At 39.3% G+C, this 26,716-nt stretch overlaps 1 protein-coding gene across 1 annotated transcript in view; it reads left to right on the top strand.

The window, feature by feature from the left end:
- LOC118799526 (voltage-dependent L-type calcium channel subunit alpha-1D-like) overlaps positions 1–26,716 on the top strand; it is a 77,452-nt gene that overhangs the window by 20,028 nt on the left and 30,708 nt on the right. The window contains 25 exon segments of the mRNA XM_036559465.1: positions 367–454; positions 638–664; positions 977–1,137; positions 2,577–2,802; positions 3,384–3,540; positions 3,542–3,592; positions 4,536–4,656; positions 5,267–5,357; positions 5,786–5,813; positions 5,942–5,972; positions 6,445–6,571; positions 8,263–8,392; positions 9,007–9,066; positions 9,146–9,205; positions 14,183–14,289; positions 15,968–16,055; positions 16,441–16,548; positions 16,973–17,025; positions 17,267–17,413; positions 19,704–19,887; positions 19,889–19,906; positions 21,374–21,532; positions 22,543–22,653; positions 23,169–23,252; positions 23,626–23,709. Coding sequence (XP_036415358.1) covers positions 367–454; positions 638–664; positions 977–1,137; positions 2,577–2,802; positions 3,384–3,540; positions 3,542–3,592; positions 4,536–4,656; positions 5,267–5,357; positions 5,786–5,813; positions 5,942–5,972; positions 6,445–6,571; positions 8,263–8,392; positions 9,007–9,066; positions 9,146–9,205; positions 14,183–14,289; positions 15,968–16,055; positions 16,441–16,548; positions 16,973–17,025; positions 17,267–17,413; positions 19,704–19,887; positions 19,889–19,906; positions 21,374–21,532; positions 22,543–22,653; positions 23,169–23,252; positions 23,626–23,709 — 2,501 coding nt within the window.

The raw sequence follows: 26,716 nt of genomic DNA, 5'->3' as shown, positions 1-26,716 counted from the left end.
ATTAGCTTGAGACTTTACAGCAAACATTTTAAACAACTGCATAAAATCAAACTTTGCTGTGTATTTTGCAGAGTAAAGGTAAAAGAGGTAAAGAGGTAAAAGCTGCCAAAATCTTTACTAATGCAGGAACGTGCGGTCCATAAAAATGACGGATTCGGAAGGGACTAAAATCAGAAACAGTGGTAATAATTACATTACCCAACTTCCCCATGTAAAACTAATCCTGTCTGAGTAGTGCTGTAGTCTGTGACTGAGAGAACCAGCCTCTAAGAATGCTGTCCTTGTGAAGAATTTGAAGAGAAGATGTTGATTTTGGCTGCATATGTTTCTTTTTCGTGTAAATCTGATATGCCTGTAATGTTACAGCGAGTGTTCCAGCGAGTGAAACTGAATCTGTGAACACGGAGAATGAGAAAGGAGAGGATGAGAAAACGACGTGCTGTGGCCCACTGTGGTAAACACACACACATATAAATACACATACAATTATACGCACATATATGTAGACTATGTGCACATATTTCCTGTACATATGCTCAGGCAATAAACACATTTTGTCTGTTGCACAGCTACTATCTCAGAAACGTAAAGAGTGAAAGTTTTGTTCTAAAATATGTGTCACTTGTTTACTTTTCAGCCAGAAAATCTCAAAATCAAAGTTCAGGTTAGTAAACATACTTAACGTTGTCGTCATGCTTTATACAACATTCATATTTGCATGCTGTTCCTGTCTGTATTTATGTACTATACATGGAGCATTTTGTTTGCTTTAATGTCATTTAGCTTCTTCAATGTAAAGTCTAGTTCAGTTTTGGATGTATGTTGTATGGTGATGTGTGCATGTATAGAATATTGGAAGCTTTTTGAGCAGTACTGGTTATTCGGTTGTGTCTTACGGTTATGACTGTCTTTTGATTTTGATCTCCTCTCTGACATCCTTTCCTCACTTTGGATATCATTTTGGGTTCCCTGGCAGTCGGCGCTGGCGTCGCTGGAACAGATTCTGCCGCAGGAAATGCCGCTTGGCTGTGAAATCGGTGCCGTTCTATTGGCTGGTGATCATTCTGGTGTTCCTCAACACTCTCACCATCTCATCAGAGCACTACAATCAACCTCTCTGGCTCACACAAGTACAGGGTGAGAGCACACACACATTGCACTACAGTTCAACCAGTTCAGCTCATGCATGGTCCACACTGTCATATACTCATACACACGCCACACTGGGGCTAGACAGACTGACTCATACAAATACACCAAAAAAGGACAACTACAGGTTCCCGTTTGTCCTTATAAATTTTAAAAATGTCTGAAAGATTTCATAAAATGTCTGAAAATATCGTATCTGCAGTTAAATTCTAAGATCATTCCTAAAGAACAGGTCATTCTATATGTTAAATTAGTTCAGAACAGTCGACTGACCAAAAAGGACAGAGTGTGGTCCTGTAGTCAGAAACTCATCACTGATGAAAGGCTAGAAGATAAAACACAGAGAGGACCCTGCAAGGATCATGCAATCTCAAAGCATATATTTATGCTTTTTCAATCAATTGGTTTTGAATAAAATGTACACAAATACATGCAATTTCAGTTCAGTCTCCTGTGTGGTGGAAATAGTACCATTTTTGGTCTACAAAAATGTATTAAAAACTGATTTTTGTGCAGCAGCCCTGCACTAATGTAGTAAAAGGAGTACTACAGCATTTTAACCTGATCTCTCTGTATCTGTAGCATGTGGTCGATTACCACACACAATTCTTATAGAATTAGAAAGGAACAGAAAACGTACTGACTCTAAACACACTTTTAACCCTGTAAGACCTGCATTGACGCACTTCCACCATTGCATATTTTTGTGTTTTGTACTTTCATTTTGTTTTTTGGACAGAACTGTAAAGTGCTGTACATCCGCAGATTCAGCACAACATAATAAAACATCGTTCAGTAAATATTTATACACACTATATTTGTAAATTAGCTCATAAAACCACAGTAGCACAAAAATTAGCTTAGGTTTTTTTGCAGTTTTTATTGACAAAAAAAGTTAAGAAAATTTTAACACAGATATGATAAAGAAAGTAGATTTAAACTGATCTGTGAACAAAACGATTTAACAAGCATCATGCCAAGTGCATGGAAAGGGTATGCATGTTTTCTATAAACGCTTGTATTTCTGTTTTTCTAGTTTCAAGGGGAAAAGAATGCATATCTCAAGCAGCGACGCTTTAAAGATAGGATGATATTCGTCTCGCCGGCGAAGGGTTAATAGAGGCCGCTGGGCAAGTGCTTCAGTATTAATCCAGCACCTGCTGATTGGCTTCTATTATAGGCTAAATTATGTTTCGCGTGAACGTATTTCTTTTTTGAAGACTGGGAAGCATGTCATAGCTACTGTCTGCGAAATGGCACTGTGTGCTGCAGATGCGGCAGATAAAGATTAGACTGATACATGCTGAAGTGTTATGTTATGTAAATTATTAGCTATTTTAGCAAATACAGTGACTCAGTGACTTTGGATCCTGATAATCATCCTAAATCGCATTTTTCTCTCTGTGACTCTCTGTGTTTGCCTGCAGACGTGGCCAATAAGGTCCTGCTGGCGCTGTTCACGTGCGAGATGCTGGTGAAGATGTACAGTCTTGGTCTGCAAGCCTACTTCGTATCACTTTTTAATCGCTTTGACTGTTTCGTCGTATGCGGCGGCATCACGGAGACGATCCTAGTGGAACTGGAAATCATGTCTCCACTAGGCATCTCTGTGTTCCGCTGCGTACGACTCCTGAGGATCTTTAAAGTGACACGGTAAGAGGGCGTTTATGTGCGCTGGAACCGGTGTTTGTGTTTGTTACATTATTACATATTGTATTTTTAAACTGTTCAGAAATGATCAGATTAATGCGGTGTAAGTTATTTTAAAGGTGCACATGTGATCAGATTTCGTAAGGCCCCAGATGGAACTTTCTGAGATCACATGCAACCATTAACAGTCTCATTAGTAGATTTTTAGGAGATCTGCTGGCATTATGAATGACTTCTTTAGTACTCGCTCATCTAAGTAATAACCTAACCTGTCTTGAGATGAGTAACATTGAGAGACACATCTACTTTATGCAGTGAGCAATAAATAGGCATGTCTAGCTGTGACTAACAGTAATTAACTGAGTAACATTTCTCAGCCTTACTGACAGCTGGAATAGTTTTTTTTCGTTCTGCAGATAATTTCTTTTTAAAACATTCGGTATATTTAGTCCATTCAGTTGCATGATATTTACAAATGAAATAACCTCACAGGTTAATCTGAGCCCCACATATACCTAGCAGTGAGTGCCAGGGATAGACCACTGTATTCTACAGGGTGAATAAGCTGATGTCGTTCTCTGCAGACACTGGGCATCTCTTAGTAACTTGGTGGCATCTCTGTTGAACTCCATGAAGTCTATCGCCTCCCTGCTGCTCCTGCTCTTCCTCTTTATCATCATCTTCAGTCTGCTCGGGATGCAGGTGTTTGGTGGCAAGTTCAACTTCGACGAGACGCAGACCAAAGAGGAGCACCTTTGATAACTTCCCCCAGGCCCTCCTAACTGTGTTTCAGGTGCGTATGTGCGTGTTTGTGTGGGCTGCACAACAGGGACAAAATACTGGTATTGTGCTCATTTAGCTACATATTGCAATTGCAGATGCTTTGCCGTATACTGAAATGTAATGATGTGCCGTGTTTATAGGGCCCATATGTTTTTTCAGTTTTCTTATTTTCTCATTTCCTGTGTTCTTATTCAGTTCGACTAGTGACTTGTGTGCGTTTATATACCAACAACATTTATATATATATATATGTATATATATACATGAAACCATTCTCTCCACACGCCACAGAATACGTTCAATTTCAGCTTTCACTCCAGCACAAGTCACTGCACTTTGCACTGTCCTTTAAACGGGTGTCATTATAGCGTAAGTTAGCTACAGCCTTGCCGTGATGTGGCGTGTTTGGCCTTCTAACTTAGCTCTCTAGGAAACACCACAGAACAGGTTGCGGTCACTCTTCTTTTGCTCTCTCAAACATTTTTGTCATCTCAATTTGTGTCAACAGAGCAGCAGTTTTCAGAATCAAGCCTGTGCTGTGGTTTGCGGCACTATTTGGGTCTGTAGCTGGTTTGCTAAGCTAACGTTAAGGTAGCCTGTCAGGCCACAGGTCCAAACACCACCATACAGGTTTGATTTTGCCTTTCTGACCCTTCAGCGGTTGCTCGACTTCACACTCTCAGATTTCAATCATTATTAATTATTTAATCATCCAAACGGTCTGTGCTTTAGTCGGTCAGAATCGAATAATGTTCTGTGGTGAGTAGAGCTGTTAGCATGCTAGCGAAGCTAACGCTAACCAGCTCCTCTCTCTTAGTTAACAGCACTGTTTAACATTTATCTGTTGTTCGATAGATGGTTTGACACTGAATGATGATTATTGAATGACAGCTTGAAAGCTGTGAATTCTTTTAAATACTATAGTACACAGAGTGACTGTGTCTCCTCCTCAGATTCTGACAGGCGAAGACTGGAACGCAGTGATGTATGACGGCATCATGGCGTACGGCGGCCCTTCATCATCAGGAATGATCGTGTGCATTTATTTCATCATCCTCTTCATCTGTGGAAACTGTATCCTCATCCAACCTCCATGTTTACAGTCCATCAGTTTCTATACTGCCTACACTATTTATACAACTGTCAATTTGTTTGTTTATTTGTTTAACAGGACTAGTTAAGGTTAGCCTGGTAAGTCATGAAGCGATGAGTAACTCCTTAGAGAATTGGTAAATGCCCAAGTCAGTACACATATTAATGTGTAGGCATGAAGAAAAGCTGTCGTCTTTTTAATTGAGACCTGAATAAATATAACTAACACGTAACATGCAGCTCTGAGATGGCTAAGCATATTTCCATCTTCATCTCCAGTTCCATTTTTCCAGAATCTAGCTTTGCCTTTTGAGTTGTCAAGTATTTTTGTGTATTACGGCACAACCATACTAGATAAAACCAGTCATATTCCACTTCACTCAGTTCCTATAATTAAATTGTATCAGATTCAGACTTAAGGGAGCTACAAATAGAGAAATTCTGATTACATAATGAATCATCAAAATAATCAGAATATTTTAGAATACCTTGTGACAAATATGATCGATAGTGACAGCGCTATTGTAGTAACTGTTGTGCCTACTTTGTAGCAGTGTTGTATTGTTTCTCCTTGACAAATCTTCTAACTTAGACATCCTGCTGAATGTCTTCTTGGCCATTGCTGTGGACAACTTGGCAGACGCTGAGTCTCTCAACACGGACAGTGATGACAAGAAGAAAGAGTAAATGCAGCACAACATGCATGTGTAAAATAATAAAATGACAGGCCTCGTTCAGAATTATAATATTGTGTGTATATCGTGCAGCAGGTTGTGCAGACAGACAGCATAACGCTGAATTTAAATTGGCAGTAGGCAGACAAATTTGATGATTTTACAGAGGTAGGCAAAGGTAGTGTTAGGAGTTTTGCCCAAAGGCTCCTATTGGTATAGTATAGGGTGCCCAGATGGGGATGGAGCCCCAGTCTAGAGGAGTTACTCACTACACTATACCAACCATGATGTTTTAATATTAATAGAATTTGGCCTGATAAGTTTTATGCAACAGTTTGTGACCTGTATGTTTGTAGTTTGTTTCATATTTTATGAAAGCTGCTAATATAACAAAGAAAGCTGCGCTCAGCCTGTTTTGTTTGTTTCTTTTTTTCAAGCGATGACAAGAATGATGAAGATGAGAAGGTGAGAAGAAAAGCTGACGTCTTTCTAATTGGAACCTAAATGCAGTGTGTGTGTGTGTGTGTGTATGAGGTTAGTGGAGGTGTTTGGTTTGTTGAATCTTTCTTTTTCTTTTCTTCCCCCACTCATAGGGTCCAGAGGATGATGAGAAGGACAATGCAGGTAGAGAACTGAGTGGAGTATGTGTGTACAGTTATTGGCCATTATATCAGAAACATCTACCATATAGGTGCACCTTGTAGGTTTAGAGTTACAGTCTGTAGTCTGTACATCTGTTGTACTTTTTATCGGCTGCACGTCCATGAATGGAAAGGGACTGCCATGGCACTAACACTGACCACTCTGTAAAAAATGATGCAGGTTTTAAACTCTAAACTTGAAAGTTCAATTAACTTACTTAAAGTTTCATAATTTATTGCAGTGAAGATGTTACTAGGGTGGTGGGCCATTCCCAGTACAGCGGTGACACTGGTGTGGTTGTGGTAGTGTGTGTGGTGCTTATACAAGTGTATTAGGTGCAGCAAATGACCAGTGAGTGTAGGTACAGCTGTGGTATACCTCATAAACTGCAAGTGCAGTGTATATTCATGTAAATGCACATTATTGCTCACTGCATGTTCTCTCTGTAAAACAGAAGATGAGGAGGATGAGCCGGAGGTTCCATCAGGGCCTCGTCCTGCCATCTCCGAGCTGGTGAAGAAAGAGAAGATAATACCCATCCCAGAGGGCAGCGCATTCTTCATCTTCAGCAACACTAATCCGTAAGAATCACACACACATACACATTTAGACCCATCATTTATGGCGGCGTGTTCTTTATCTTCAGGAATACCATTTTAAAGGTTTCTCAAGGCACGCAAACAGACGTAGACCACGTTCTCATTAGCTGTCTGAATATTCAGCATCCACAAAAGTACGTTCACATGTGCACACAGTCACAAAACACACAGTTTCTCCTCAGGAACACCTATTTGAAGGTTTCACACACACATACACTTCCTCATGGAACTGAGCTTCCATAGACTTCTATAATTTCACTGCTGCAGCAGTGAGGAGTCATAGAGTGACAAATTATGTATGTGCCAGCATGATGTCTCAGGAATCCTCCTTACTGTATTAAAGTCAGTTCCGTACAGAAATAATACATGGACATATATATCAGTCATAACACATAGCACCACAACCATAACTATCCAATAACAAAACGGTTCCAATATGATCCTAATCAGCTGTTTCACTTTAAATGCTTGTATGCTTATATATCACTGTTGTCGGAGGACAACCTTGTATCTCTAAAATGATTTACTTTACAGGAGAAGGAAAAACCTACTTTACTTTTAATGCAAGTCATTTTGGGCTGTTTTTTTTGTCCATTCATCATGAAATGTACACACAATGTAAAGACCAACAGGTATTTTCAAAATATGCCAAAAACTGAAAAAAGGTGTAATAAAGGGACATATTATTCATATGTAATATACTTTATTAATACGTACATTCCAAAAGCCTTTTTACAAGCCCACACACTCTGGCACCCAATTCCTGCTGCACCAATACAGTACAAAAACTCTATATACACCGATCAGGCATAACATTATAACCACCTCCTTGTTTCTGCGCTCATTGTCCATTTTATCAGCTCCACTTACTATATAGGTGCACTTTGTAGTTCTACAGTTACAGACTGTAGTCCATCTGTTTCTCTGCATACTTTGTTAGCCCCCTTTTACCCTGTTCTTCAGTGGTCAGGACCCCCATGGACCCTCACAGAGCAGTGCTGCTAGAATTTTTAAACACTGTGTCCACTCACTGTCCACTCTATTAGACACTCCTACCTTGTCAGTCCACCTTGTAGATGTAAACTCAGAGACGATAGCTCATCTGCTGCTGCACAGTTTGTGTTGGTCATCCTCTAGTCCTTCATCAGTGGTCACAGGGCGCTGCCCACGGGACGCTGTTGGCTGGATATTTTTGGTTGGTGGACGATTCTCAGTCCAGCAGTGACACTGAGGTGTTTAAAAACTCCAGCAGCACTGCTGTGTCTGATCCACTCAGACCAGCACAACACACACTAACACACCACCACCACGTCAGTGTTACAGCAGTGCTGAGAATGATCCACCACCCAAATAGTACCTGCTCTGTGAGGGTCCATGGGGGTCCTGACCACTGAAGAACAGGGTAAAAGGGGGCTAACAAAGTATCAGAGAAACAGATGGACTACAGTCTGTAACTGTAGAACTACAAAGTGCACCTATATAGTAAGTGGAGCTGATAAAATGGACAATGAACATAGAAACAAGGATAATGGTCATAATGTTATGCCTGAACCGTGTATATATACTATATTTCAGACTATGTTTCCAAAATGGAACCTTCACAGTAGAATGAAAAAAATGTTTTGTTTAAATGTGTGTTTGTGTTATGTGTGGTTGTCTGTGTGTGTTTCTAGGATTCGTGTTGCGTGCCACAAGCTTATAAACCATCACATCTTCACCAACCTCATCCTCGTCTTTATCATGCTGAGCTCCGCCTCCCTTGCTGCTGAGGATCCAATCAGAAACTTCTCTACCCGCAACATCGTAAGTCCACACAAACACAAAGTCTTACACAGTTTATTTTGAGGACATACAAATGAAACTATTATTCAGATGTGCTAAGAGTTAAAGATGTGCTGTTTCTTTTTTAATAACGTAGCTACACTGTATCTCACTGATAGTGGTTTTGAGTTTTGAGAATAAATTTTAGGAGAATATTGTAAAACTAATATTTGAAAACTAATGTTTTTCATTATCATTTTATTTCCAACCTGCGCCTGCCTCCTTCTCGTCTGTTGTCTAATGATCGTCTGCTGTGGGAAAACATATATATTCTCAGATTATGCATGCATACAATTTAATAACATTTTGATAAACAACTTCGATGCTTTCATGCTCAGTTTCTTCTGTTTTTTACTGTATATTTAATGGGACCTTTGCATGAATTCAAATACAGTGTATTTGATAAAGATGTTATTAAGATCAATGCCTATTATATGATTATATATCAACATGCAACATGCATATAATATGATTAGACATATTGCTTCTATTGCTTCTTTCTAATAACTGTTTTGCACTAAATTTTCCATGCTGTTTTCTCCATCAGATGCCTAATACCGTCAGTCCTTGTTAAACATGTACATTGCTTTTTGCAGATACTTGGTTACTTTGACTATGCCTTCACGGCTATCTTTACTGTAGAGATCGTGTTGAAGGTAAATTCTGATGTCCGTGTCTGTGCCTTGTCTGTGTCGTGTGTGGTCAGTAATGTTGTAACCATCTGGTCTATTCCAGGTCCTAGGCTATGCAGATTATGTCTTCACTAGTATGTTTACGTTTGAGATCGTTTTGAAGGTAACCTCTCGAATGGCGCACACGGCCTTCCTGCATTCTCTCCCCGTGTGTCACCTGCTCAGTCTTCAACCTGGCTTGATGCCTTTCTTTCTTTTCTTTTTTCCTATTCTTTTCTTTCTTTTCTTTTCTTTCTTTCTTTACTTTCTCTTTCTTTCTCTTCTTCTTCTCTCTTTCTCTCTCTCTCTCTCTCTGGCACCTCTTTTAAGACTAAAAAGAAAAGAAACAGTTCAACAGCATACCAGCACATCTCCATACGACACATTCTGCTTCATCTAATGGCACAAGAGTTGTCGACTTTTTAGTTAACCCCGAATCTTGAGAAGACCGATGCTTAATACAGATCTGATTGGTGTGAGATATTTTATGTATGCACAGTTCATTTGTGAATTGACCAGTCACTGTTCTGCCACAGTTATTTATTTTGTAGCTACTGTTGTGAGGTCGGACAGGCTTTGCCGAATGCTGCCAAAAAAAGCAGTTCAACCTAATGAAATGTTAACTTACTTATTATCGAACTTATTCATCTATAGAGATGCAGCAACACCACTTTTTCCCTTCCGATTCCGATACCGATACCTGATCTTTTAGTATCAGTCAGTACCGGGTACCGATACCGATACTTAGTCTATCTAACCTAACTCACCTATAACTCCTAAATTATATAATTTATACAATTTATACAGTTCAATCTATTTTATACAATTACATTTTTAAAATTTATTATTTTGGTAAAATCAAAAACACACTTAGCTTGGCTAGATGGCATTTATTTGTTGGATTATATTTATTAGATTTTTTTTTTTAATTACTGTATATAATTAGTATTTACTATTACATAATTAGTAATAGGAACCATGTTTAACAATTAAATGTAAAATTTCTTTGTTGTGCGAAACAGCTGAACAGAACACAGATAAGCCTGCGTTATTTACGCATCAGTGCACAGCAGCTTCTCTGGTTCAAAAAAGGAGCTGAATGTTGTTTCACATCCAAATTTCTTGAGTCGTTTGTCTCATATGTGCAGTCTCGTTCACTCGCGCTGCATCTCTGAGCGTCAATTCAGTAAATATCACCATTGTTCACGCTGTCAGTATCAGCGACTTTCAGTGTTTTTTTTGGCTTGGTTGAAGCGACGGGTTGTGATACAGCTGACCGTTGGAGGCACATTGCAGACGGGACTTGTGGACGCACAGGCCTGGCTAGTGCACTGCTATGCTAAAGGTTGAATCGAGGCTAAATGCTATTATTATGCCTAGAGTCCCGCGGTTCCTCGGCTTTCTCAGTAACATTAACCACACAGCAGCAGACGAGTGATTGCTGAAAGAAACAGCTTTGCCGTTGAGGTAAGCGGCTCTGTTAGCGTGTTCTTCACACCAAAAACTGCCATTACAGATTCTGCCATGAGCATTTTTACTACTGCCTAACGTCCCAAACTGCTGATGCGTTGTTAAGTTCTGTCTACTGGTGGGCATGCATGCGTCAGAAGTTGCTTCGTGGTAGCGGCCTTAGGTATCGGTACCACATCAACAATGCCCATACTGCATTTAAGTGCCAGTATCGGCACTGATACCGATACGGTATTGGTATTGGTGCAACACTATTCATATACTTATGAATAATATTATAATATGAATTTATTTTTTTTAAAATACCTAAATCAGTTCATTTTAAAAGGTATTTATTTTGTATGCGTGTGAAATGTCACACTGTTAGGACAGAGTGAGTGCTGTCACATTTGGCTGTGTAATCCAGCTCATGCTAACATGGCAGGTTTGTTGTTATTTATAACCTGCCTAGTTATCCGACTCAGGAGCGTAACATTTTTTAAATGTATGCAGATACTCTGAACTATCTATACTACAATTTTTCATTAGGCTGAATGGGATTTTGCTAGTGTTCTGTAAACACTGCCCATCCTCACTACAGTAGGTATATGGGCAGAGCATGAATATGTCAATTGCAAGTGATAGCTGTGCAAAACAAAAGAAGCAAAACAATGCAACTCCTTGTGAAATGAGAAACATAAAATGATGTAAGTACATTTGAAAACACATTGCTTTGACTGAAGCTGGGTTAAAAGAAAAGAAAAAGAAAAACAAACCTGAACCCTCTGCAGCCAAAGCTTCAGCCGTGACTCAGACACATCCATAAAAGAGGGGGCAAAGACAACCATGTTCGGGCCGGGCATGGTTCAGATTACGATCCCCTTTGCTAAGCGCATATGAATGCAGCATATTCTCCAGACCCGTAGGGGGCAGCATAATCCACTGCTTCCACATCGAATTGAGCTTTTTTCACTATTTTGTGCATTTTTGTGGATAGTGGTTGTCTGTACGAACTGACCTAAGACCAGCATCTGTTATCTGAACTCCATTCTCAGCCATTATCAGAAACGATGCAATGCTGGTCTCAGATCAGCAACCAAAGGCAGCCAACTCCAGCAGTGTTTGGGGTTTCTGGGTACAGCTGTATTGACATGCACTTGGGAGACGACTCCTATGCGCTTCTGGTTTGGAAAGACTTGCTTTGGTTTTGGCTGATTTTCACTTTGTGTGCTGAGCCTGAGGGGGGCACTGGAGCCTCTCTCTGGCTATTTTGGGGTTTTTAGTAGAGGGACAGGGTGGAATATGCTTCCAGGCAAACGGCTCACATGAATGTTAAAGTAAGGGGGTTCTTGTTTCAGATCGCTCCACCGTTTTTCTCTGTCCCTTTCTTTTTACTTATTCTCTCTTTTTTCTCTCTCTTTCTTCAACTCTTTGCTCTTACATTCTTCTTCTTCTTTCTCTGTCTCAGTCTCTTGGTCTCTTGGCCTTTACCAAACCTCTCCCTCCCCAACACTTCATTACAGAGTGTCACTCCATATAAAATTACACTAACAGCAGTGGAGGGCACTACTAGTTAAGGGAGAGGGTATAAATACCTTGTCATGTGCTGCATTAGTGTTTCACCACTTAAAAGAGACAAGAATACATCTACAACGTTTTGCAGTTGAAACAGATAATATATATATATATATATATATATATATATATGTATATATATATATGTATATATATATATATATATATACATACATGCAATAAAATAAATTATGCATTTGTTTAATTAATTCTTGAGTGTAGGATGTTACAGATATGAGTCAGTGAACTTGTGGAGATATTTACTATTTTTGAATGTTAATGCCACCACGCACTTTCAGTGTCTGTGTTTACATGCGAAGATTTTTGCCAATCCGATTGAATACAATCCGATTATAGATTAAGACTGAGGTGTTTATGCTCACTCTACTCAACAATCTGATGCTCACTACAAGTAATCAGATCCAAAATTACGCACATGCGTAGAGAACCACTTAGTGTAGACGTTACCATGACAACGAGCATCACGTGAGTCCAGTCAGAGTGAGATGAGCAGCAGTGAGCAGTGCTTGTGTTTTTAATTACTTTAAAATGATGTCAGACTCAGGAAAACGTCCTTCACATGTCCTTATTAAAGAAGGCCGAGAGGAAGACGTCATGTTCTGAGACTCATAAGCATGAGGACATCCGTCCCACCGCCGTCTTTTAAAGATCAGAGCATAAACTTCGTCTCCTCTGCAGACCAGTTTCTGCTCCGCCATGTTGAACGGTATAAACTTTCACTATGACGCGACGAACATGATCAGAACGTACTTAAACTTTCCGACAGGGAATGTAATCAGATACAGGTGTTTACACGGTTATTATTCTTCTATTTAACGGATTATTTACAGGATTACCCACCTCGATCAATCGGATAGAAACTGTATTCTGAATGGCCTCAATAGCCACGTTTACATGCAGCCTGATAATCTGTTAACAATCCGACTAATAGCTCAATCGGAATAGAATACGTCCATGTAAACACCTCAATTGGAATATTCTAGTCTGATTGAGGCCATTTGGAATACAATTTCATCCGATTGAACGAGGTGGGTAATCCTGTAAATAATCCGTTGAATAGAAGAATAATAGCCATGTAAACGCCTGAATCCGATTACATTCCAATCGGAACGTGTAAGTATGTTCTGATCATGTTCGTCGCGTCATAGTGAAAGTTTATACTGTTCAACATGGCTGAGCAGAAACTGGTCTGCAGAGGAGACGAAGTTTATGCTCTGATCTTTAAAAGACGGCGGTGGGACGGACGCCCAGCTTATGTGTCTCAGAACACGACGTCTTCCTCTCTGCCTTCTTTAATAAGGACATGTGAAGCACGTTTTCCTGAGTCTGACATCATTTTAAAGCAATTAAAAACTCCAGCGCGCCAACTGGAAACTCATCTCACGCGGACTGGACCTCACGTGATGTTCGCTGTCATGGTATCGTTTACTCTAAGCGGTACTCCATGCATGCGCTGATACTGCTAAACAGGTTGTGCTTTTATGGAGGGCAATTGTAAATCAGTATCAACGCTCGCTCACTGTCGAACGGTTTTATAGTCACTGCTAATTACTTTGGAACAGCCTTCAGTATGAGCTCTTGTGAACGAGCAAACAGAGGCGGAGTGGATAAGCCAATAGAAAAGGGGCTAGAATGAGGCTAAGGGCTCTGAAATGAGACTGGGGCTCTGTATTTCTGTCTTTCTCTCCTCCTTTTCTCTCTCTCTCTCTCTCTCTCTCTCTCTCTCCTTCCTTAATCTCCTCAGCTTTGGCAACAAACTGCATGTTTTATTGCCTGGTCCCCTAGCCTGGCAGATTGTGAAATGAAGAGCTTACTACTACATTCATGCCAACAAAGCCGTGAGGGTTTGGCGGAGTTAGCTTTAGCTTTTAGCATCTTGCTCTGAACACGCCACCCTTGAATAAGAGTGATATCCAGGAGTGTATCTGTGTGTCCATTTAAGCATATGTCAGTGTGAGTGTGTGTTTTTCTGTGTGTATGTGGGTGAGTGCATCTTCTATGTGAAACGTTCCCTCTAAACTCAGTGGACGCTAACAACTGTTCACTTGTCACTCAGATGACGACCTATGGAGCGTTTCTCCACAAAGGGGCGTTCTGCAGGAACTACTTTAACCTGCTGGACCTGCTGGTGGTGGGCGTATCTCTGGTGTCCTTTGGAATACAGTGAGTTTCGGCTTCACTGTGTGTTTCCCCAAGTCTTAGTCCTCGTCCCTAATCTACGGATCCTCTAAAGGGACAAAAATAAATGAATCCTGAAGCTTTCAGACGAGCACAAGAGACGTTTGTGTGTACCAGAAAAGTTTGCTTGTTCACAAGAAAACATTTACACGTGTGTAATTGTATGCAAAAGCTTGGGAGCCTCTGGACAAACTACATGTTTTGTTTATTATCAAAGTGAAGATAAGGTAATATGTTTTCTGAGAGGAGCACACCTCTACACATTTTAATGCACAGTTACTGACTGTGCAAACATTATAGCACATTTTGCATTTGTTATTTTATGTTGTTTTAAGTTAATTTCTTTAGTACATTTAAAAATAACTAACATTGCACCAAAGTGCTTTACACAGGTCATAAAGATAACCCTTATGTGGTGTTGGGGTCCCTGGGACCCATTTAAAATGTTTACCAAAAAAAAATATGCAATTTATTATTATTTCAACCTCAGATTTCTTGTCCTTTGCTCTTTTTCTGTGAAGAACATATAAAATAACCCATTTTCAATGCCTTCACTCTGTTCACCCCCCACACATTTATATTACCCATGTGATGTTGGGCTGAACTCAATAACAGTGTGGAGGTGCTGCGTCCTTCACTCTGTTCACCTCCTACATGGCCTGCTGTTAGTGTGTGTGTCTGTGTGTATGTGTTTGTTTATGTGTGTGTGTATATGTGTTTGTATGTGTGTGTGTATGTGAGGGTGGACAACATGGACAGGCTGCTGACTGGCTACAGCTGCTAAAGGAGAACCCTACGCTGGACACTTGTGATGTTTTAAACATCTGGTATTTTTACATAAATTGTTGCGGCTGTATTGATTTAATAAAACAATAATGCGGTGGGTCCACCAGACCAATGAGTTACAATCACATCAACACCACACAAGGGTTAAGAGAAAAAAACAATAACGTAAAGCAAAGAATAAAAGCAAAAGACAACGCTAAAACCAAAATACTCATTTAAAAAATAAACAATAGACAAACTGATTAAAGGAAGGGAAATACAAGACGGCGCAGAACGTCATCCATTTTCTTATGGTATGAGCTTTGACTTAAAGGACTTTCTGTGTTAAGCTCAACAAACAATTAGTAATTCTGCACTAAATTTAGCTGAAAAATACCATATTTCAGTTTCAGTTCTCTGTAGAGGATGTTTTAAGTTATTTAGGCTTAGGAAGTCAATAATACATGTAATTTGACCTGGGATCTTCAAACTTTTGCATACGACTGTAACATATACTGTGACCTGCTCATGAGAAATATATGCCAGAATTTCTCCTGTGACCACAAAACATCTCTGTTTGTGAAAGCTTCAGGATTTGTGTTTATATGTCCCTTTTGGAGTGGCAAATAATGCTCTCTTACTGTACATACTGATTTTGTCCTAGTTATCACGTAGTGTGATCTGGTTCTATTTGTGCTTGCTCCTCTGTTGAAGCTGCTTACAGTTATTAAGGCATATTATTGTATAGGTCCTGTATTTTGCCTGAGTCTGTGCTGTACTTTAAATGTATTGGTATGTTCATGTATTGCATAGTCATATGTGTCATATGTCCATCTTATAATAATACTAACTGTGTGGTTTGTGATTGTCCATAACTGAAATGTGTTTTTTGTTGCAGATCTTCAGCCATCTCTGTGGTGAAGATTCTCCGTGTACTGAGAGTGCTGAGGCCTCTCAGAGCTATTAACAGAGCCAAAGGACTCAAGGTGCATAAACACTAATGCTAAGATTGGTGTTGTTAGTTCAAACACGCTTCTTATTTTTATTCTTTACAGATTGTTAACAAAAGCAGATTTACTTTGTCTTCATTGTGCATTAGTTGTCAATGTAGAATATACTTAGAATCAACCAATTGATTTGCATTGTATTGAATTGGCTGGAGACTGTAATAATGAAAAAGTCTGCATACTGTACTTCATTTTATGCTGGGCTCCTGTTAACAACGAGTTGATAAGCTGTACTGTGTCCTGCAGTCAGATGTAGAGCAAATAACTGCAAAGAAACAGAAACATTATGACACTTATTTAATTTGACTGTAAAAGATTATCATGCAAGTTCACCTATTAACTTTTGACCGGTTGTCCTCTGCAGCATGTGGTCCAGTGTGTGTTTGTGGCCATCAGGACCATCGGCAACATTATGATCGTCACCACTCTGCTGCAGTTCATGTTCGCCTGTATCGGAGTGCAGCTCTTTAAGGTTAGTTAAAGAGCTGCTAATGCTAATGCTCATGGTAAATTAAAGCTATTAGCGTTTGTATTATTTAAACGAAGTCATGCTAACTGACCTTCATTATCTTTCATTCATTGTTCTTAACTAACTTTTTGACCTATTCTTGAGATGGACATGAGATGAAGAGGAACATAACATCTAGACTATATTAGATCGATAAATGCTAAAGAGGGAAGGGATAAAATGCTTAGTAAAGGGATAACGAAATCAAATCTGATTGTATTACCATCATTTATGGTAAATTGTATTTGTTAATATGGTCATTTGGATTAATTTATATTGACTGTCCTTACAGAGGCACTCGTGTAAGTTGTAGTGTGCTGGTAAAGTTCGCAGTTCAAGTCTGTTAAAGATTGTAAATGCGCTCCTGACCTCTTTTCTTGTATCGCAGGGGAAGTTTTACCGCTGCAATGATGAGGCCAAATCAAGCCCAGAGGAGTGCAAGTCAGTCCCATAACGGGTTTTTCATTCACTCACATGCACACACGTCTCGTACTGACCTATCTTTGAAAACAAAATAAAGCTTTTTGACCTTGACTTTTTAGAAGTTCAGTGTTCCCTGGTAAAGTTAATCATGACTAATATCAGCACGTTTTGTGATTAGCAAGCAGTTCTTTTTTAAACTGCACTCTTTTATACCACCAGGTTCTTTCCTAAGTCTCAGTCTCTCCCTGCTCTCTCTCAGGGGCACGTTTATCCTGTACAAAGACGGAGACGTGAATCAGCCCACTATTCAGAAGCGCTACTGGCACAACAGCGAGTTCAACTTTGATAACGTGCTCATGGCCATGATGGCACTCTTCACTGTGTCCACATTCGAGGGCTGGCCAGCGTAAGACCAAGATGAAATATATTTTTATGCTTTTCTTTCTTTATTTTATTTATTTTTCAAACTAATTCTATAAAGAAGGTTTGTAAAAGGGTCACAAAAATGGGTTTAACACACTGTGGTCAGGTTTAGGACAATTTTTAAGTCTTTACGATATCAATAGCAGACATCATTGTGCATTAAAGGCATCAAAATGTGTCATACCTATACACCTATGTACACATACGTTTATACACACAAAGATATGCATGTATTTACGCGTGCAATTGCTAAAGACTAAACAGTTACCTAAAAACAAGGAAGGAGACAGTGGAGGAGACAGGAGACTGGTTGATTGATTGATTGATTGATTGATTGATTGATTGAGTCTTTTATTGCCACACAGCATGTTAATGGTAATTGGATCTGGTGCAACAAGATGTGATTCTACTCTGTTGTAGCACAAAACACATAAATGTACAATATAATACATATACGGTGAACAATATACAGTACAGTACTGTACGCAATATACAACATTTGGTATAGGAGAATCATAAAAAAATGACCGTAATTTCATCTGTGGATTCTTACAAAGGCTGGAAATCTTACAGATAACAATAATAACATAATAACATCTTATCATTATTATTATCTTACAGATAATAATAATAACATACAGTACTCAGAATTTAGTGACCTTATCACAGCAGGAAAAAAGCTATTCTTGAAGCGGGTTGTCTTAGTATTTGTGGATCTGTAACTCCTCCCAGAGTGAAGTGGTTAAAAACGATGGTTTGCTGGATGAGAGGAATCTGTAATTGATCTCTTTGCTCGCTTAAGGGTGTGCTGAATGTAAACAGAATCAGCTGAAGGAAGCGATATCCCAGTTATCTTTGAAACTTTACTGACAGTACCTTGCATTTCATTATGAGTCTGGATGTCTGTATTTTCGGGTAACACTGTCATAGATGAAGTGAGCACACTTTCAGTAATGCATGAATAACCCGTAGATAGATAGATAGACAGACAGACAGACAGACAGAACTTTATTGATCCCAAAGGGAAATTGCAGTGTTTCAGTAACAAGACATATAATTTCACATAAACTTGCATATACTACGCAAAAAATAAAAAACAGAAATAAAAATAGACATAAGTTAAGTATCAAGAGTAGAAACAAAGTATATCTATTTGCATATTTACATGGCATATGAGACAGATGTGTTGTATTTACATGATAGCAGGCACTGAGTGGTATGAGGTAGATTAAAAGCACAATGAGTACAGACATAACTAGGAGTTGCAGCAATATTACAGTGTAAAGTGCATAATGAAAGTGTCATTACAGTAGCAGGTTATGATATGTTGCCCAGTGAGTATAAACAGGCGAGGTGATGTAGTGATGTGGTTTAGCACAGTTAAGACAGCACAGGTCTGTCTCAAAAAGAGCAACATTTGTTGAGATTTTTTTATGATATGATCAGATTTAATGCTTCACTTCACAAATCGATAATATAAGATGAATGTAAGATGGTGAAGGACGTATTTAGATTCAGGTATTCGGTTTCCTCACAGCATTATTGGCACAGCTGAACTTCAATAATTTCTGCCTAATTTCTGTTTTCTTAAATTACGTTACTTCCTCCTTATTTTTAATACTTTTCTTTATCTTGCTTTGTTGGTATATGTAATATCAGAGAAGGCACCAAAGTCTCCAGTTCTGTGACCCTGAATAAATGGAGTCTGGCACACGGAAATTAGGCCATGAAATATTTTTGAAAGATACCCAAAGAAAGCATGTGGATATGTAGGAGAGCTGTTGTAATTGTGATTACTGCCATTGTTATTGAACCGAAAATCATCGTACTGGCTTACTTGTTACCTGCTACTCTCTGAGTCCTATTATATGATCTCTCACAGAACGCGATACTGAGTAGGTTAGAAATCACAGTGTTTAATAACAATAGCTCAGATTCAGTAATAGTAGTTCAGAACTATAATTACTGTTATTGTTGCTGCTGTTGGTAAGAAAGGAGGTGAGTGTAGCATGCTGTGGAAGTAATTGCAGTATTGCACAACCTACTTAATACAGAGGGTGTCCGTATAATCTCATACACACCATGAGTTACAGTTACACATCTACGTACACTTTAAGCTGTGTATTAGACACATATTCCTAGAAATTCAACATATAAATCTGTTGCACTTACAAATAACAGCTTCTACACTGAAACGTATAGTATGTATTTACCACTCACCATAAGTAAAACCATTCTAATGTCTGTTTTCTCACCTTTTTTCCCTCTGCTAGGCTTCTCTACAAAGCCATCGACTCAAACAAGGAAAACTTTGGTCCCATCTATAACTACCGTGTGGAAATCTCCATCTTCTTTATCATCTACATCATCATCATCGCCTTCTTCATGATGAACATCTTCGTGGGTTTCGTCATCGTGACTTTTCAGGAACAGGGAGAGAAAGAGTACAAGAACTGCTGAGCTGGACAAGAACCAGGTATGTGTTGATGCACTTGTGTGCATATGTTTGAATTAGGACTGCACAATGTATGATTTGCCAGGGATTAACGCGATATTGGGCTTGGCAAGACTGAGATCACAGAAGGCTGCAAAATGCAGACGAGCCTCTAACCAATCACAGTGTTTTGTGAGCATCGTAGCTCCAGATGAGTGTTTCTGTGGGTCCTTTGATGAATCAGCATACACAGTCGAGTCACATTATTATGACCGCTACTACCCTGGCCCCCTAATTCCCCAGACTTGAACCCGATTTAGCATCTGTGGGACCTCAATCGTCGTGTTCGCTCTAAGGATCCTCCCTCACACCCCCTCCAGCAGCTGTGGGATGCGCTGCAGTCAGCATGGCTCCAGATACCTGTGACAACCTACCAGGACCTTATTGAATCACTCCCAGCCCGTCTAGCTGCTGTCTGCACACGGCGGTTACTCTGGATATTAGCTGGGGGTCATAATAATGTGACTCAACTGTGTATTTAGATTATCTAACAAACGTAAATTATTTTGGTCAAAATAACGCAGGCCAATCTTTAACCATGTCTTATTATCGATTTACCAGTCTTTCGTTTATATATATATTGTGAGCTTTATCACAGTCACAATGTGGAGCAATATAATCACTATACTAGTACTTCTTCCATAATTTGTTGCCTTAGTGTGTATGAAATACACAGTATACACAGTATTTCGTTTTCATTAATTTCATTAATGAGGGTTGATAAGTTGGAGCACAAGAAAAGGCCCAATAGTTCCACATAAAAATAATTTTTTATTTATTGTTTCACATACTGTGCCATGTTTAAATTTGACTGATACCTCAAACCGATACTGGATGACGCACTATGGAAGAGCACAATGTTTAGGCAACGCTGGCTATGGTGCTAAAATGTCTCTATTTCATTCATTATACTGCATTTGTAATGCTACAGACATAAGTGTTAGATTTTTCTGTAACGTTAATGCAGTGTAGATTTAGTCTCAATTTCTACATTTTTAAAATCATAATAAACCAGCATTAGTATCAACGTCAGCAGACATGTAAATAACAAGTAATGAATGTTGACATCAGCCCATGGTTCCCATATCGATGCATCGCCCCCTAATGATGCTCTCTTTTTATTAAAACTTTGCAGCAGCTGTTCAGTGTCTTTTTGGACAGACAGTATCCACGATGTTTGGAAAAGCATACTGTGACATAAATGATCATTATATTGATTAAAATATCATCTAGTGTGTGTATGTGTGTGTTTGTGAACGAGAGAGCTAGAACAGCAGAATGGGTGAGAACATGTTCTTCCTGCATCTTTACTGTCACCTCAGCATCAACTGCATGTCTTTTGTGTTTCTGACTCTTCTGTGGTATTTGAATTTGTGTGTGTAGTTGTTTGTTTATTGCTGGTATAGATGGTGTCTGCTCGTGTGTGAGTGTCTCGGTCTGCCTCCACAGCGGCAGTGTGTGGAGTATGCGCTGAAAGCCCGGCCTCTGAGGCGGTACATCCCTAAAAACCCCTACCAGTACAAGTTCTGGTATGTGGTGAACTCCACTGGCTTTGAGTACATCATGTTCGTCCTCATCATGCTCAACACACTTTGTCTGGCAGTGCAGGTAAGAATGTGTCTGCTCTCTTTTTCTGAACCACATGTTGCTCAGGCTGGCATTTGTTTCGCAAATGACCTGGCCATGCTCCGCCCACAGATGTGTTCTTTCAAAGCAACTGTTGTGAAGTTTGACAAGCCTCACAGAAGACTGGAAAAATCCCATTTGACCTGGCGAGAAATTGTTGCATTTTCAGTTTAGTTGCTATGTATAACGCTGAGGTTACAGTTTAAAATGCTATGCTAAAAAACTGAAATATTATTGCACCTTATCAGAAATAAGGTTTGTTTTTGTTGCAGTGCTAATGTTACCTACAGTCCGTCTTAACAATGTCACTTTTACCTGCAAACAAAATGAATGATATTTGAAATTAATAACAAAAACTGAGCTTTGTGCTGATGGATTTTGGCTAGTGTTCTGTAAAGTTTGTCCAACTCCCAAATAATTTTCCCACATACTACTCAAAAGTAATCATAAAGATAAACTATATAGACAAAAGTATCGGGACACACCTCTTAATTATTGAGTTCAGGTGTTTCCCTGGATTGTTCAGCCACACCCATTGCTAACAGGTGGATAAAATTAAGCACATAGCTTTGCATTTTAGGCAATTTTATGCTTCCAACTTTGTGGGAACAGTTTGGAGAAGATCCTTTTCTGTTCCAGCATGACTGAGCCCCAGTGCACAAAGCAAGGTCCACAAAGGCATGACTGTTTGGTAGAAGAACTTGACTGGCCCTCACAGAGCCCTGACGTCAACCCAATCTAACACCTTTGGGATGAACTAGAACGAAGATTGCGAGCCAGACCCTCTCGTCCCACAGACAAACTCCATATTAATGTTTATGGATTTAGAATAGGATGTCATAAAAGCTCCTGTGGGTGTAATGTGTAGGTGTCCCAATACTTTTGTCCCTGTAGTGTGTGTGTGCATACTTACATACTATAATGAATCCAAATGCTGTTGCATTTGTCTCTTCTTCATCATCTCACTCTCTCACTCTTCTCTCTCTCTGTAGCACTATGGGCAGTCTCAGTTGTTTAACTATGTAATGGACATCTTGAACATGGTCTTTACTGCAGTCTTTACTGTGGAAATGGTCCTCAAACTGATCGCCTTCAAACCCAGGGTAAGTTACTTAAACACATAAGTGAGGGCACTAGCATCACTCAGAAGCGTACTACATCATTCGCATATAGTATAAACACTGCATAAACTCACATACTTATAAACGCATTTACATAGTTTTTCATCCCCTGCGTAAGAGCAAGTTATAGCTTCCTGAGAATAAGTATTAATTGTTTTGACTACGGATGACAATATAAAAATATATTCACTGAATCTCTATATATGAATATTCCCCCACTATCCCTGTTCCCGTCTGTATCCAGCTATGTGTTGAGAAGAAGGACAGAATGCTTGTAAGAGACATGGTGTGGTGTGCAGTGCTCAGACATATGAACCCCCTTCCCTGTGTGTGGAGTGAAATAATATGATAATAATAATAATAATAATAATAATAAATAACTGCATGCTACACACATAGACAATAGTGGAGTGCTGCATAAGCTGTCATAGATATTATGCAATTGAAAAATACATAATGTAACCCATCGTGCCTGCCCCCCCTGCTGCCTGTCTAAGGGCTATTTTGGAGACGCATGGAATGTGTTTGATGCTCTGGTGGTGATCGGCAGCATAGTTGACATTGTGCTCAGTGAGATTGATGTAAGTAAGCCCCGCCCACGGCCCCTCCCCTCTTCTCTTAGCTCTATCTGATTGCGGTCTTGTGACCTTTCTGCCTTCTACAATGATCTATTACAGCTCTTTATCTCAAGGGGGATATTTCAGCTCTTCTGAGCTACTTTTAAACAGCTGTCACTCAGAAATCAAATCTTTCTCAACTGAGTTCTAATTTTAGCCTTTCTCCCCTTTTTCTCAACTTTTCCTCCTGTGTCTTCCATGACTTTTTGGTCCCCCTCTTCTCTTCTCTTCTCTTCTCTTCTCTTCTCTTCTCTTCTCTTCTCTCGTCTCTTCTCTTCCCGTTCCATTCCTCTCTCCTCTCCCCTTTCCCCCTGTGGTGTGGTTTTTGTATTAACAGCATTATTTCACTGATGCTTGGAACACGTTTGATGCCTTAATTGTAGTTGGTAGCGTCGTAGATATTGCTATCACTGAAGTCAATGTAAGTATGCCTATCTTTGCTTCTCTTAGATTAGAAACCATGCAAGAAAACCATGTTAGGGGGACCAATACTGTATATTTTAAACATTGCATGCTGGCCTAACACGGATGTGCCATGTACATTGAAAGTGAGTAGTCTGAAGTAGAATTATCAGTTCTAGTGTCCTTAGGCAGGTCAAGACAGCTGAATACCTGTCTGTCCCCCATTGGTTTTTTGCAAGGTTTCATTTAGTAGTGTTGTCTGTGATTGTTTTGTTCTGTGAGTAGAAACTGTAGTTCTAACCAAAACATCCTTAACATACTGACTCTTTTCCCCTGCTTATCTAAAATATAGTAATATGCTGCTAAGACTGGGGAATGGTTGACAATCATTTATAACCAATAATTACAATCTCATGTCTTCCTGTGTTTGGTATTTGTGTGAGGGTATTTGAGAAGGATGGGATCGTGGTCAGTGCTTACCCAGCGTGGTGTTTATGCACCACTGCAAATCCATAGTGTGGTTTGTCTAACCCCTGTTCTTATTCATTCTGTTTCCATAGAAACTTGTAGAGGCAAGTATGGCAAGATGTGCTCTCCTCTTTGCTTGATTCTGCTTCATAATGGCTTTTTCCCCTCCTTACAATACTTCCAAAACGTTCTGTGAGGTTGAACTTGTCCCAGTCTGAAAATGTCTCAATGAGGTAACCTTTACGTTCATATAGATCGGAGCTATGAAGGCCTCGTGAAGGTTTTTGCTGATCCTGAAGTTGTATCCACTTCTGGCTGCTGCACCAAATAAACACCTGGACTGGGTTGCACCAGTTTTGCTAAGTTTATACTTAAGTTTGGGTGTAAAGTCTTTACTAAGTCCTTAGTTAACATGTTAGTTTCAAACTATCCTTTTATTAAATTTGGTTGCACCACAAATCTGTAAGTCATGTCCTAACTAGTAAAAACTAACTAATGCATATATGGCTTTTACTTCATGATAACATGTTCAGAACCGATCAGTAAACCCGCTGCCATGGATATGCGACAGCAGCTGCTTTGACTTTTTCAATGGGAAAAAATATCCAGCATAGAAGAGAAGGATGTGCACAACTTAAACTAATAAAATTAATTATTCTTTAATATTTGTTTTACTGTTTATTTTTTAATATTTACCTTAGACAACCAAATATGTAGCTTTTTAAACGACAGTTTCTGACTAAGCAACACAACAGCAAATCAGTTTAGAGTTTGAGCAGCTGCTGAGTCTCACTGAGCTGGAGCTGTGGGTGTTTAGCTTCACGCTCTGAGTTAAAAACAGAGTGAGGATTAGAGCTGGAAGTAAAACCACAGCGTGTAGCATTTAGAATTTTTTTAGCTTAGTTAACCAAAAAAGTCATATTGTTGGTCTTTGATCTACATGGTTTCTGATGGTTTCTCTAAAACGTATACCTCTTGAGGAGGAGGTGTAAACATTTAGTAACTATTAAGCTTAACGTTAAAACTAATTTGTGTGATGCAACTTGTTCTTTAGTGATTTAGTAATGCATAAACATGAGCTAAGTAAACACTTATGTTACAACTTGCCTAGGTTTGAACTTATGCGCAGCTGGTGCAACTGGCTTCTGATACATATAACTTCTGATACATATAACTTGAAGATCAGCAAATGTGAGATGTTTGAGATTTTATTCCGATCTACGTGAACACAGGTAATGTCTTAGCCTGGGTGTCGAGCTGTCCATGCAGTTGACTGCAACTTTGAATCGAGTGTGCCACAGTCAGGCTTAACAAATCCGGACTAACTCAACTAGAGTTCTAGAGTTTTGACCCATCCTGTGCAGTGAGATGAGAATTCTAGAACTCAAGTCTGGATTTGTCGAGTCCAGATGTGGATCACGTAGACAGAGGCAGCCAGGCTATGAACGTCTCATGAAAGAGTCTGAAGATGTCTGTTTTTGCGTGATGACAGTAAAGCTGCGGCCTCTCCTCCTCAGCTTTACTGTTTTGAAGCTCAATCAATATTGCAAATCCCCTGTTGATTCCTGAATGATTCTAAAGTGGTTGATGATTTTTTTAAAATGGAATATTCCACCGCTTTTCTATACCACGGTCACCATGGTCACCAGTTATACAGATTATCAAGTTATACAAAACCTGAGCTTTGTTTTAGGTTTAGAGGCAAAAGGAAAGCTAAAAAGGAGTCTAATCCTAACCAGTCAGCTCATTGTAATGTGACTACAAAGTGTTTAACCTTTTAAATGCCCAAGGACCCACAGAGCAAGTCCAGGGATCTCTTCTGCACTCTTAAAACTGAGGGTATAATGTCTGTTATAGGAATAGAAGCAAGAAAGATAAACTGTTTCTGATCTTGACCCAATAAATAGGGTGCACTAATCATGGGTTTTTACTGTTGATTCTAGCTCCCATTCTGAATTTTTCTGAAAGTAATAGGCACCAAAAGCAGTAATGCTTTTAACCTAAAGCTCACACATTATTTACATCATAAAATTGCAACACAAATCAGACTAAATAAAAACAAATTAATGTTTAGTTACATGCTGTTTGTAAGTTAAGAAGGAACATTGGCCAGTTCTCACATTGAGTGTGTTTACATGCACCCAATAATCCTATCATAATCGGATTTCTGCAGTTATCCGATTATTCAAATTGTCATGTAAACACCATACTCTGATCTAGAAGTCCGATTAAGAAATCTGATGAAGAGAGATGGATTTTAGCTCAGTAATCAGATTTCTCAGTGCATGTAAACTCTTACTCTGATTTCTTTCGGATTTCTCAGTCTGCGCGTGTTCAAACAGACGGCGGTACCAGAAAAAAGCACACTGAAACAAAACACAAAATAAACAATTGAAATATTCTTCATCTTCAAGATGATGTATGTTCATATGCAATGTTTAAAAAAAGCCGCAGCTTTACATTACGTTTACGTCACGTCTTCTTTTGTTAGTTTATTGGCTGATTGCAAAGCAGAAATCCGATTACTGTCTAACTCATGGAAACCTGGAGTTTCCCCA

This window comes from Colossoma macropomum, unplaced genomic scaffold (assembly GCF_904425465.1).
Source record: "Colossoma macropomum unplaced genomic scaffold, Colossoma_macropomum, whole genome shotgun sequence".
NCBI classification, from domain to species: Eukaryota; Metazoa; Chordata; class Actinopteri; order Characiformes; family Serrasalmidae; genus Colossoma; species Colossoma macropomum.
Note: the sequence above shows the minus strand (reverse complement) of the source record. Positions and strands in the feature narration are given on the sequence as shown.